The 11398-nt window shown below is 39.1% G+C and overlaps 1 protein-coding gene across 4 annotated transcripts in view; it reads left to right on the top strand.

Annotated features, from left to right (window-relative positions):
* The first annotated feature begins 5075 nt into the window (after positions 1–5075).
* The window catches only part of LOC110051330 (oxysterol-binding protein-related protein 8-like), a 33429-nt gene continuing 27106 nt past the window's right edge, over positions 5076–11398 (top strand). For 2 of the 4 annotated variants that reach the window (XM_089289507.1, XM_089289506.1), the window contains exons 1-3: positions 5076–5305; positions 5486–5555; positions 10594–10692. In XM_089289507.1, coding sequence (XP_089145633.1) covers positions 5186–5305; positions 5486–5555; positions 10594–10692 — 289 coding nt within the window. In that variant the 5' untranslated portion in view covers positions 5076–5185. Of the gene's footprint in view, positions 5306–5485; positions 5556–5596; positions 6077–6107; positions 7140–10593; positions 10693–11398 lie in introns of those variants that run through there. The other 2 variants (XM_089289510.1, XM_089289509.1) reach the window with 2 other exon arrangements.

Below are 11398 nucleotides of genomic sequence, written 5' to 3'. Positions count from 1 at the left end.
TTGATTTTACTTATTTACTCAGTACTTTAGGTACAATAAATGTTTCACTTCTGTGGCGCGTTTTTCGGTCATATGAACCTGGGTACGTATCGTTGAGAGGCCATATCACTCACTTGCCCAAAGTCCTGTTTACTCGCCGCTGTTATATACTGTCCAGTTGCAGTTTTTTCATTCTTGGAATAGTCTCTTAGGCTCGTTTTGACAATAAATGATGTTTTATGGAGTGAGGTGAGGTTCGTCATGCGTCACTGGAGCATTACTTCTTGCCTTAGCCTATCTATTTCGACTTGCTAAACTCTGTTCTCCAAGTCGGTCTAGTGGATTTACTGCGATTGATTATCGCACGACCCTTTTTTTCCTTTTTAAATAGAAAATTTAGCTTATCTGTACCAATCAACTTCAATATCAAACTTATCTTGCGCACTTTTTTTGTAAGAATACCTAATTTTCTTGCCCTTGAAAGGTTGGAAACATCCTAGGTTGAAAACATCCTAAATATAGTTCTGAAATAACAGAGTATAGAAAGATTGTCTTTGTCTTGCCATTTTCCTTTTTCATACTTCTAACAGTAAACATCTATAAATGACCTGAGCTGTGCAACGAAAACAATAAAAATGATACATATTTTGGAGCGGTTCAGTGTAGTGGGCAAATGACGACTTGAACCCTTTAAGGAGCACAGGAATAACGAAAAAGGTTTATAAAGAATATTACTGGCCATTGAGGTTTCTCCACCTTAGCTGGTCAAGACTATAACAGGAAACTTCACGCCGTGTTATCATATTAACTGCACCTTTGCGAGAGGTGCAATGCGCGAATCGGTCTCACTAAGAACATGATACAGCTGCCTCTGCCACCACCGCTTGCCAGTGAGATAATTCATGTACATAGCTAACTCTCAGCTATATAGGAAAGAACACCAGCAAACCGGTTTTAAGAATCAGTGCCATGTTAATGCCTGTGTGCCGTTTACACTCTCGCCCCTCTTACGTAATTTTGGCGGGGAATCCCAAACAGTTCCCCATATGCGCGTCCCGGCAATCGCACGCACCCACCAGCCCCAGCCACCAGCCTTCTCTTGCGCCAACGTGAGACTACAGACTTGAAGACCATTACCAACTCATGACTCTAACTCATTTGTTGTTCTTTGATCTGAGTATATGTGACACATAAACTCGTCACTTCATTTTTTTCACGTGAATTGAAACTTTCACCCGCTTCCCCGGGTCAGTCATGGGTGCGTTTTGTTGACAAGCCTCATCATCACTCAATGAGCCAAAAGACCTGCTAACTAGCTGCCCTCATGTAGTGCTTGCAGTTTTCTCGTTCTTGAAATAGTCTCGTTGTGACAAGAAATCATGGTGTTTTATGGAGTGAGGTGAGGGGCGTCATGTGGCATTAAGGCATTACGTCTTGCCTTGGCATATCAATCTCGAAGCTTCTCAAGTCAGTCTGGTCAGTATAGTACGTAGCTTCACTGCAATTAATTATGGCACATCCTTTCATTCCTTTTTAATAGAAAATTAAAAGCAAAAACAACTTCAAGGAATATAGATAAACCTTAGACCTACTCACGTGTGACTTCCGGCGCAACGGGGTAAGATATACGTGTGCCGTTTTTCCTTGCTCGAGGCAGGAGGCCATTACGCAATGAGCTACTACCAGGGGTAAACATCCTTATTTTCCCGCTGATTTTAAGCTGAAAACATTCTTTACAATACATCCTTCGATTAAAGAGTTTAGTACGATCACATCTTTGTCTCATCATTTTTCTTGTACTCACTTGTAACAGTATTACTGTCACGAATAACCTGAGGATCCCTGAGCTGTACAAGATTACAAATTGCTGTGTTCTATGTTAAAATGTTCCATGTTAGTAAGAGTTCATTTACCTATCTCCATTAAGCATGCGCCCTTCGTCACAATCGTGCTTTCGTGCTCGTACAATGCACGGTCGAGGGCGCACAGTTTTAGAAGCAATTTTGTAAGGAAATAGTCGACTTGCTCCTCGTACATTGTTGCGTTATATATAAGCGCTTGTGAACTGTGTTTGAGTAGGAAACGCTGGGAAGAAAGTACAAATAGCATAAACGTAGATGACCCTTGAGAAGATAGCAGCCAGAAAGAAGATGGAAGAGGTGTTGAACTGCAGCAGAACGAGAGCCAAGAAAGCAGCAGCCCAGATCAGATGCTTTGAAACCAAGAAACATCAGAAAGAAGACGAAACTTCGAATCTTGATGATCATAGAAGATAGACAGAGGAAGAAGCAAACATCTAAAGACATCTAAAGCACGGAAATGCAGTTTGTGCCGATGGCATAACATCAGGAACCATAAAGGCAGATTTGAACACCTCGACCAAGATGCTACAAGAACTGTTTGGCAAGAGCTAGGTAACGATCTAACTGAGTTACAAGATCTCGATGATTTGAAAGAAAGCTACCTGATCAAACTTACGAACAAGGGGAATATGAAGGAATGCAAGAACAAAAGAGGCATAATGCTGCTATCGAGTCAGTGCCGGAAATGTGGCCGGTGAATAGAATAATCTTGGAGATAATGAAAGTGGAACTGAATAAAATATTACAGGATGAACAGGCTGGGTTCCGGAAGGAATGATCGTGAACAGATCATATTGTCATTTTGATTATCATCTTGGGGCAAATGCTGCAAGGAATTTTTTTGTTTACGCGACTTTTGAGGATTATGAGAAAGCCTTTGACGGCGTCGACAGTACAGTGTTGTGGAAGCTACCAAGTTACTATGGCCGCACATCCCAGTGAAATACATCGTGATCCTCATCAGTATGTTCAGAAGACCTATAAGAAATACACCTGCAGAGTCAATCACAACGGAGTTCCCTTGGAAATGTATGAGATGCTAAATGGAGTGTGGCAGGGATGCTTCTTGTCGGTCTTTTCAGTTCCGGCTAGTCATCAACTGGATCGATGCGGACGACAACGGAGAAACATTAAGGTGGCATACAGTGGACTCTCACGACCCGGCTAGAAGGTCTGGACTCTGCTGACGACATTGTGCTCCTCTCAAATAACCGCCTCGCAGAAATAATCTCAGCCAAGACGAGCCTTAGAATCAGCAACTTCAAGACAAAGGTGACAAGGGTTAGCAACAGGAATGCAGACAACATGGAACTGGATGTGTTAAAATGTTAAATGTTGAGCTTTAAGTGGTCAATGCGCTTCGCTACAACTTCGGATAGCCATTCAAAGTTGATGGTATTAGCATATCGACCAAAGTGGGGAAGCACTAGTTGATAAAGTCAGTGGAGGACTTCGCATACCTTTGCAATAACATTATTCAAGGATCATGGTTCTGATCTGGATATATCTGGGGAGGCAAGAACTGCATTCACGATCCTGATGCCTTAATGGAGATCACCTGTGATATTCAGGAAGACCAAACTGTGGATATTCAACACCAATGTGAAGTCTGTCCTCCTGGATGGCTCAGAAACGTGGATAGCAGCAAAATCAACCTTTAATAAACTGCAGCCCTTGGTCAACAGATGCGTGAGGTCCATCGTGGGCATCCATTGGCTAGAGGACAGAGGCGATGAAGAACCGGCTCTGGTAAAGGGCTGAACAGGAAAGAATCAAAATCCAGGAAAGAAGGCCCAAGTGGGGTTGGATTGGGCGCACCCTCAGGAGGCCTATAAGTAATGTCATCGGCCATGCACTTGCTGGGGTGGACCCCACAAGAGAAGGGGAGCCTGGGCCGTCCCAGGAACAGCTGGATCGAGAAGAACCGTGGATAACTAGACTGGCGTGGCAGGCTACACCTCAGTGGGGGCCGTAGATCGATACGTTAACCCAACACAGAAAAGGGATGGCGTGCGGTTTCCATGGACTTATACTCCACGGAGAGTTGAAGGGAATACAAATACGTCAAGCCAGTAGAGATGTGCGAGAGACACTCGGATACATACGCCTCGTTTCTCTCGCCCGGCGGTGTTTTGAAAGCTTCCCGCGTGTTTACTTATTATGTTGTTTTGGACTAGCTATTCAATGTCTTCAATTTCCTTATTATGTGCAATCAGTCAATTCGAAACCTCAACTTCTCCTGGGCATGAGACATTTTGAATTTTCAGTTGGTGAAATTCCTCGATCCTCATCTTACTGCCATACTAGGTGATCAAATGCCCCTAGCCCTCTACTTTTAAGAATTTTTTTTTTTTCGGTACAGGTTGAATATTCATATTTTTCTGCCGATTATAGGATGAAAATATTCCTGTATATATTTTTAGATTATGGCGAATGACATTTCTGATTTTTGATGTACAGTGGAACCTAGATTTAACGACCATCTATATAACGAAGTCTTTGGTATATAATGAACGATATTCCTCGCCCCAGTAATGGTAAAATCTAGATCTATGGAAAAGGACCTCGATACAACGAAACCCCGTCATAGCGAACATATTTTGCCAGTCCCTTGGCCCTTCGTTATATCGAAGTTCCACTGTATTGGAGTAGCAATTACAAGTTTTAGGTACACAAAATTATATTCCTTTTTTTTTGAAAACTCTCAGCCTCAGGTTATTCTTAAAATATTCTTGAAATTTTGCAAAATTTCAGCCTCGATATTATGATATTATAAAATAATTCTCAAAAAACGAAAGAATGTACATGGCAAAAATGAGCAGAGAGTAATGTAAAAGAAACAGAATCATCCCTATGTCCCAAATATTGTTTACATCACATCATTAGAATATGAAAGTGATTAAATTTTCATAAGCAAAACTGCTAATAATTATTTTCAGACACAACACACAGTTTTTTAAGCCCTCTTTTGGGTGTTTCCTAGCTCAGTCACCATGGCTACGGGGCAAAGGGTGTAACTCAGAAACACGGTATATTTCAATCAGCTTACTTCTGTTATGGAAAAATGCAAAGCGGTAACCAAACTACTTACCTCGTTCCACAGTATCAATATTTACACTTGCATTCTGGTGAGCTTGTCAAAAGGCCATGGCCTGTGTCGAAGGCTGATATTCATGATCAAGATAACACGATCACTACCCCCGAGAGGCAGGCCCTTGTTCGTTCCTACCTAATTATCGATTCGGTGCTATACGACTCGTGAGATTATTATGGAAAATTTACATGTCCATTGATTACGTTAGTGGGCACACGATTGACGCAGGAAGGACAGCAACGTCCCTCAAATGGATTTAAATGACTCGTCTCTGTTCACACCGACCATCACGCCTGCCAACGATCCGTTCGAGTTCGTCGAAGAAAGCGCCGTAAACAAGCCAGGTGTTGTGGAAATGAGCGGTTACGAGGTGAGTTCGGTAACCAAAACAACGCGGTGTGGCGATTCACGATTCATTTTAATGCTGCGGTTTATTTAGCAATTTTATTTAACTTTCAAGCAGCTTTGAATGTTTCTGATTGCTACTTCGAGCCATTTACCCGTATCAAATGACACACAATTAGATTTTGGCCTTCCTTGTTTTTTGCAGACAGACAGCTCTGGGAGCGACTGGGAGATCGAAAACGCTTCGGCTGCTGGCTTCATCCCGATAGATCCTGGTATGAAATAAAACTATTCAGGCTTCATTGTTTAGCGACCTGTGTTTCAATGTTTTCAATTCGAACACCTGACCATATCTTGCCTTATAATAAACCCTAGATCTGTTCTTGAATTTTGATGGGAGTTGGGTGACGGGACCTCGAGCACCGGAAATGCCGCAATTTCTGTCACGAAAAGCTGTTTATACAGCGGGCTCGCCGGTTACCCGTGCTGATTAAACTGGAAAGGCGATTGTAGGTGGAAACTAACGATTTTTACCTGTTAAGGAGCACAGGAATAACGAAAAAGTTGATACAGCATAAAATTAGCGATGATTGTCTCAAGATATGCAAAATATGGTGTGTCAATCTTATCCAGCGTGAAATTTGACGTCAAATTCTGTTGAGTAGTGTTGCCATAGGCCGCCGCCATATTGAAGGACCTTTGGTTTTTGCAAACCGTTCGGTGGAGGTACTGCTCAGGCAGGCCTCAGTCTGAAGGATATACCCAGAAATGAGTGTACGAAAGAACGAGGAGAAAGGTATTTTTTTTTGTTCTTTTAAAATCCTCTGGGAATACTTAAGAATTATCTGGTGCGAAATTTCACGTTAGCAAGGACATTGACTCGATCAGTCAGACAATGAAGGTTGTGCTTATTCAATTCTTTACCTGCGTAAATTTTGTCTTGCACACAGCCTTAGTTTATTTTCCTTTACTTCCAAATCCTATCGTTTTTTCAGTTTTTAAGGCAATGGAAAGTGATTGTTGATATATTGCAAGTTTCCTTTGTTTTTGACCGCGCAGTGAAATTTATACTACCAAGATGGCGTAATGGAGAGCGTTTTCACTCGATTGATAAGTGACTTCTTATCCCACTTTTCGTGCACTTTATACTTTGTCAGTTATTCTTTTAATGTGTATTTTTCACTCGACGAATCATTCAAAGTGGCTGCCTGTTTTATCGGGCAACAAGCCAACGCAAGTTAGCAACGCGAGCTTATTCAAGATCAATATTTCCTTCTGGAATATTTTTAAACTTGTTCGCACGGAGAATTGTTTATCTTGTCTGGCTCGTTTTTCTCCAACGTAAATAAATAAAGAAATAAATAAGTAAATAAACGATGAATTTGACGGTTACATTTCAGAACAGACTCGGCGTTTCGGACGAACATAAAAAAAATAAACTTTCAAGTATTGTAAATAGCCAATGTGAAATTTGCATAGTGTCATTGCATCTGCTCCGATTTCCTCAAAGCTAAATAGCTATCGAACACTTTCATTGTATCTTCCTGTGGGGGTTCTAGAAAGAGAAATCTGGCTGTTTCGCGATCCGAATATCAAAATATTGTCGTGTGCGATCTCGTTAAAAAGGAAATGAATTATTTGTGAGGTGCGGATCCTGGGACTTGCTGCGGTCAGCCCTCGGGGATTTAGCATTATGTTCTGTTAGCAATGGGGAAATCAGACCGGTTAGAAGGTTAACACTGGCATTCCCATTCGAAATATGTCGAATAGCAATAATGTGGAGTCGAAAGACGAAAATGCAGAAGGAAAGCGGGTTAAGAACACTCTGAAACGAAAAAAATTCCGCTCCTTTTCTCTCGGTAAGTACATGTCTAAACACGACATATTTTGATGGGGTTCGACAAAGTCCTCGAAATTTGCGTTAGTAAGCTTAGTTCGATTTTGTTTGATTGATCTGTTGGATTTGAAATATTTTATTCAAAGCTTATTGATTTCTTTGAATGGTCCAGGAAGCAGTCAAAAGTTCTTTGTGGGAAATAACTGATAATACGTGATGTGCGTTTTTGATTTTACACGGAAACAAGACAACTTTTGAAAACATAATTCAAAATTATCGAAGGAGTGGTAGATTTGACACAAGGTAAGGCATTCAGTGTGAAATTGATAGCATCATTTGCAACCAGTGGCTGAGTTTTTTTCAAGAATGGGTTATTCTCTTCTGGGTATGATTACTGCAGTATATTGCACTTTCAATTTAAAATGATAATTTAGTTTACACAATGGACTTGTCACATCTATTTTTGGAAAGGAAGTGTAAAAGGTATTGCTTTGTTCAAGTTGGACAGGGTAGAGACATAAAGTAGCAGTTGAGATGGACAATTTGATATTGAGAGCTGGGCACATTTACCTTTCATGTATCTTTAACAACATGAAAACAGTTTGCTGCCAACTCAGTCAAACCAAAACATTTACATTGTTATGATAGTAGTAAGTGAACTGCAGGCTTGAATCTGCATCTATAACAAACTAGGCAAATGTGACTAATCCATTAAACACTAAATTTGTGGTATTAATTTTTCTTTCTATATAGTTTACCTAACTAGTATGATTCTGGGTTTTAACAACACCCACTTGATTTATTAGAATTCTTGTCCATCATTGATGTCAAGACTTGTTTTAGAAGCTTTTGCAGGATGCTAATGCCAAAATGGTTTTGATTTTTGATTTAGGTATTTAAGGACAGGTGAAGTGTTGGTAGAATATTTATTTAAACACAAAAAGACCTCTTCTAAGAGCAAATAGAATGCCACACAGAGGGTAGTATCAGTTTTCAAGATAATTATTTATTACTTGTGGTTCTATGCAATCACTACAGCTTTTGCACAGAAGGGACTAACCTAATAGTTATGAAAAAGTGATTGAAGTTCCCATGGACAGGGCTGTGGTCTAAGACAAATTATGAAGAGCCCAAAGGCTACTGAAATCCTGTGTGCCCAGCACTTTGAGCTTATATCATGCAAAAATAAGTTTTTCGAGTTGCACAAAGGGAAAAGTTAAGTGCCTCTGGCACCCATACACCTCTAGAGCACAGTCCTGCATGGGGCACCCACTTCTGTTCTATGGAAGCCTGGTGTAACTAAGCTGACATACTGTTGTGTAGCCCGCTGGTAGTTCACCATATCTGCAGATTTAAAACAAATCAGTCTGTGCTAGTCATTTCCAACTTGAGCGATGTAGTTGTATAGTGGATTTTGTGCTTTTTTAACAATTCACCAGAGAATATAATGTAAAGTTAACAGAATGGTAAACAAAATATTTATTGAAAACTTGTCTTCACTGGCCATGAATAAGTGATGACAATTGGTTTGCAAATAGCTTGCATTGAAAACAGGCCTGCATGCAGTGTAATTTTCACAGTCTATACTCTTTTCTACTAAAGGTCTTAAACAATATACTGTAGCATTTAAGTATGTGGTTGGCAAATTAAGAAGACAGTACAATTTTATCCAATGTGACAAGCTTGCGATGTCTTTGACACAAACTGCTTTGTGCAAATCAAGCTTTTACAACTGTACACAATGTTGTAGAATGAGAGGAACAAAAGTACAAATGGAAGAATGGCTAGTCCCCATGTGATATTAATGATAATCATGTAAATACGACACAAAGAATGTGGATTGCCATAGAATTTTGAGGCATGTGTTAGTTAATACCCTACCACAATCATAGCATTAGGTGATGTTATATATGCAAAGCTATACAAAATCTTTGCGTGGCACAAGCAGCAAACACTTGTTCTAAAAGAGGTAGGAGACAAATTTGAAGTGTCTAAATTGGTCTTTATCACAACATACTGAAACACTAGTTATTCCTGCAATTACAGTTAATCAAATTGAAATAACAGTGAAACCTCTCTGTTGGACACCTGTCTACTATATAAATACTTCTGTATTAGACAGTTACATGTAGTCTACAATATGAACACCTCTGTAATATGAATAATTAACAATCATTCCACGAGCATGCATTGGACATGAGATGGTAGATAGCCAACAAGGCGTGTAGCACTTAGTTGGCTATAATTATTTCATATCCAACAGACGCAAGGGAAATAATTGTCTCACTAAAAAGTCCCCTAAATACACAAAACTAAACTTAGTCTAATAAAAATAAAAATAAAAATGCCCCCAAAAATTACTCTTATGTATACCATATTTCTAGAGTATGGCATAATGGCTCGTATACTGAGATGGCTAAGCCAATGAAACTCTTGATTTGCATTATCCAATGATTTAGTTTTTAATAATGGATACCATATGACTCTGCTACATATAGCAATATTATTTACTAAACGTTTTCAGTGCTTTTAATAAGATTTGAAGCAGGTGTCTGCTCTACTGCAGCACCTGTTGACGAGCACTAAGAGAGGTCCACAACAACTTCCTCTCAAGGGCAAATTTTTTCAAGAAAATGCTGGTGATTCACAACACAAAACCCACCAGAGCTTGGATGCATGCCTGACAGGTCTTTAATATTGAATACATTGCGATGCAGGGAGACAGTAAAGTGTGTGGATAGAAGATGACATTATAGTATATATCTTCTGCCTATGATTTTAACATACTGTTATAGCATTTTTATTGCATATGTTCACTCTTTTTAGTACTCTAATATTTTGTCTTGTCAGTCAAATACTCTGCAGATTTCTTAGTTAATTCTGCTGTCTTAATGTTTTCTTGCTTTTCTAATTAATTTACTCCATTTGAATAGACTGCTTTCAAGTTGCTTTTATTTTAAGCTCAATGTCAAAACAGGTTTTGTGTATTTAACTAAAAAGATTCATGAAAAATGTATTTCACCTAACTCATTCATTTCCATGCAATCCAAAGTTCTCCAGTCTGACTCGTTTTAAACTGTGAAGGCAAAAGGTATCTTGTAAATAGCCTAATTGTTTTGACCGAATGAAATATACACTTTTCTCTTGTATTTGGATAATTTGCAAGAAACAATATAGGCCTATTACAGCCTCTGAGAACCTTTTGGAATGATCTCACAGCTGTATAATATTAAAGATGCTCTTGTCTACCTCAAACCTTTCTTGCCCTTCAGTGTCTGATTTGTAGGGGTTCAACTAATTGTACAGTTTGTAAGTTTGTTTTGTGGCAAAGTTTGGTCAACAATGTGACTGTTAACATTCATAGTGTCACAGTTTGTTAATGTGGTAAACATATCTCCAGTTTCTCTAGCATAAAGCACTAGTTTTTACCATATACATGTGTATTGCCAGCTCAAACTGTTTAATTTTGTTTTTAGCGGACACTGCATTACTTATTGGAAATCTATCGCGGAGCAAGGCCAGTAATGATAATGGTGAAGAGGATCGAAGCTTACCCCTTGGAGGAAGTCCATCAGGTTAGTGATGCTTATGTTACCTTATCATTGTGTCAAGATAGGCTTTTATAAAAAATGTTTGTATCAGTAAATATTTTCTTTATCTGTGGCAAAACACTGTACAGTTCATGAGATGTCAGGGCGTTTAATATGCAGATTATTTAAATTAAAGCTCAGTTGAAAAGGTAAATGAGATTTACAGTCAATGCAAGGCAAGCAACATTTATTTGTTCTGTGATTTAAAAAATATATATATATGCCACCCGGAAATAGCTGTAAAGCTTTAGAGTTACCACCATTTATTGACTGAAAATAAACAGACAAGTCAGAAAATAGGCTTAACTAAATTAAACACTTGTAAACAGGTGGGCAAGGAGGGTGAATAGAAAAGGTATCATTGAGAAACTCGCTTTACAAAGTGAATATTACATACCACAGGGGTTGGGGGATGGGTGGGTACAAGTCTATTATTAATTGATGTTGTTTTGCGAGAAGAACATTTTTTTTTTATTTCTGTGGGGATTCTATATAAATATCTGGGAATCAGGAAACTCGCAAACTTTTCCAGGAAATTTCAGATGTTACATAAACATAGTGCAAAATATATCATGAACATCTTGCCTAATTTTCTGGAAGTCACAAGAATGCTTGGAAATGTTTATTAAACTCCTCTCTTATACTGCAAAAAATGTTCAATACCCAGTTAACCCTCTGCACTGCATAAGTT

The sequence above is a fragment of the Orbicella faveolata genome, unplaced genomic scaffold, assembly GCF_042242905.1.
Source record: "Orbicella faveolata isolate gen_17 unplaced genomic scaffold, um_ofav_v1 contig_2, whole genome shotgun sequence".
Classification (NCBI taxonomy): domain Eukaryota; kingdom Metazoa; phylum Cnidaria; class Anthozoa; order Scleractinia; family Merulinidae; genus Orbicella; species Orbicella faveolata.
The sequence above is the reverse complement of the archived record's forward strand: the minus strand, read 5'-3'. Positions and strand labels throughout refer to the sequence as shown.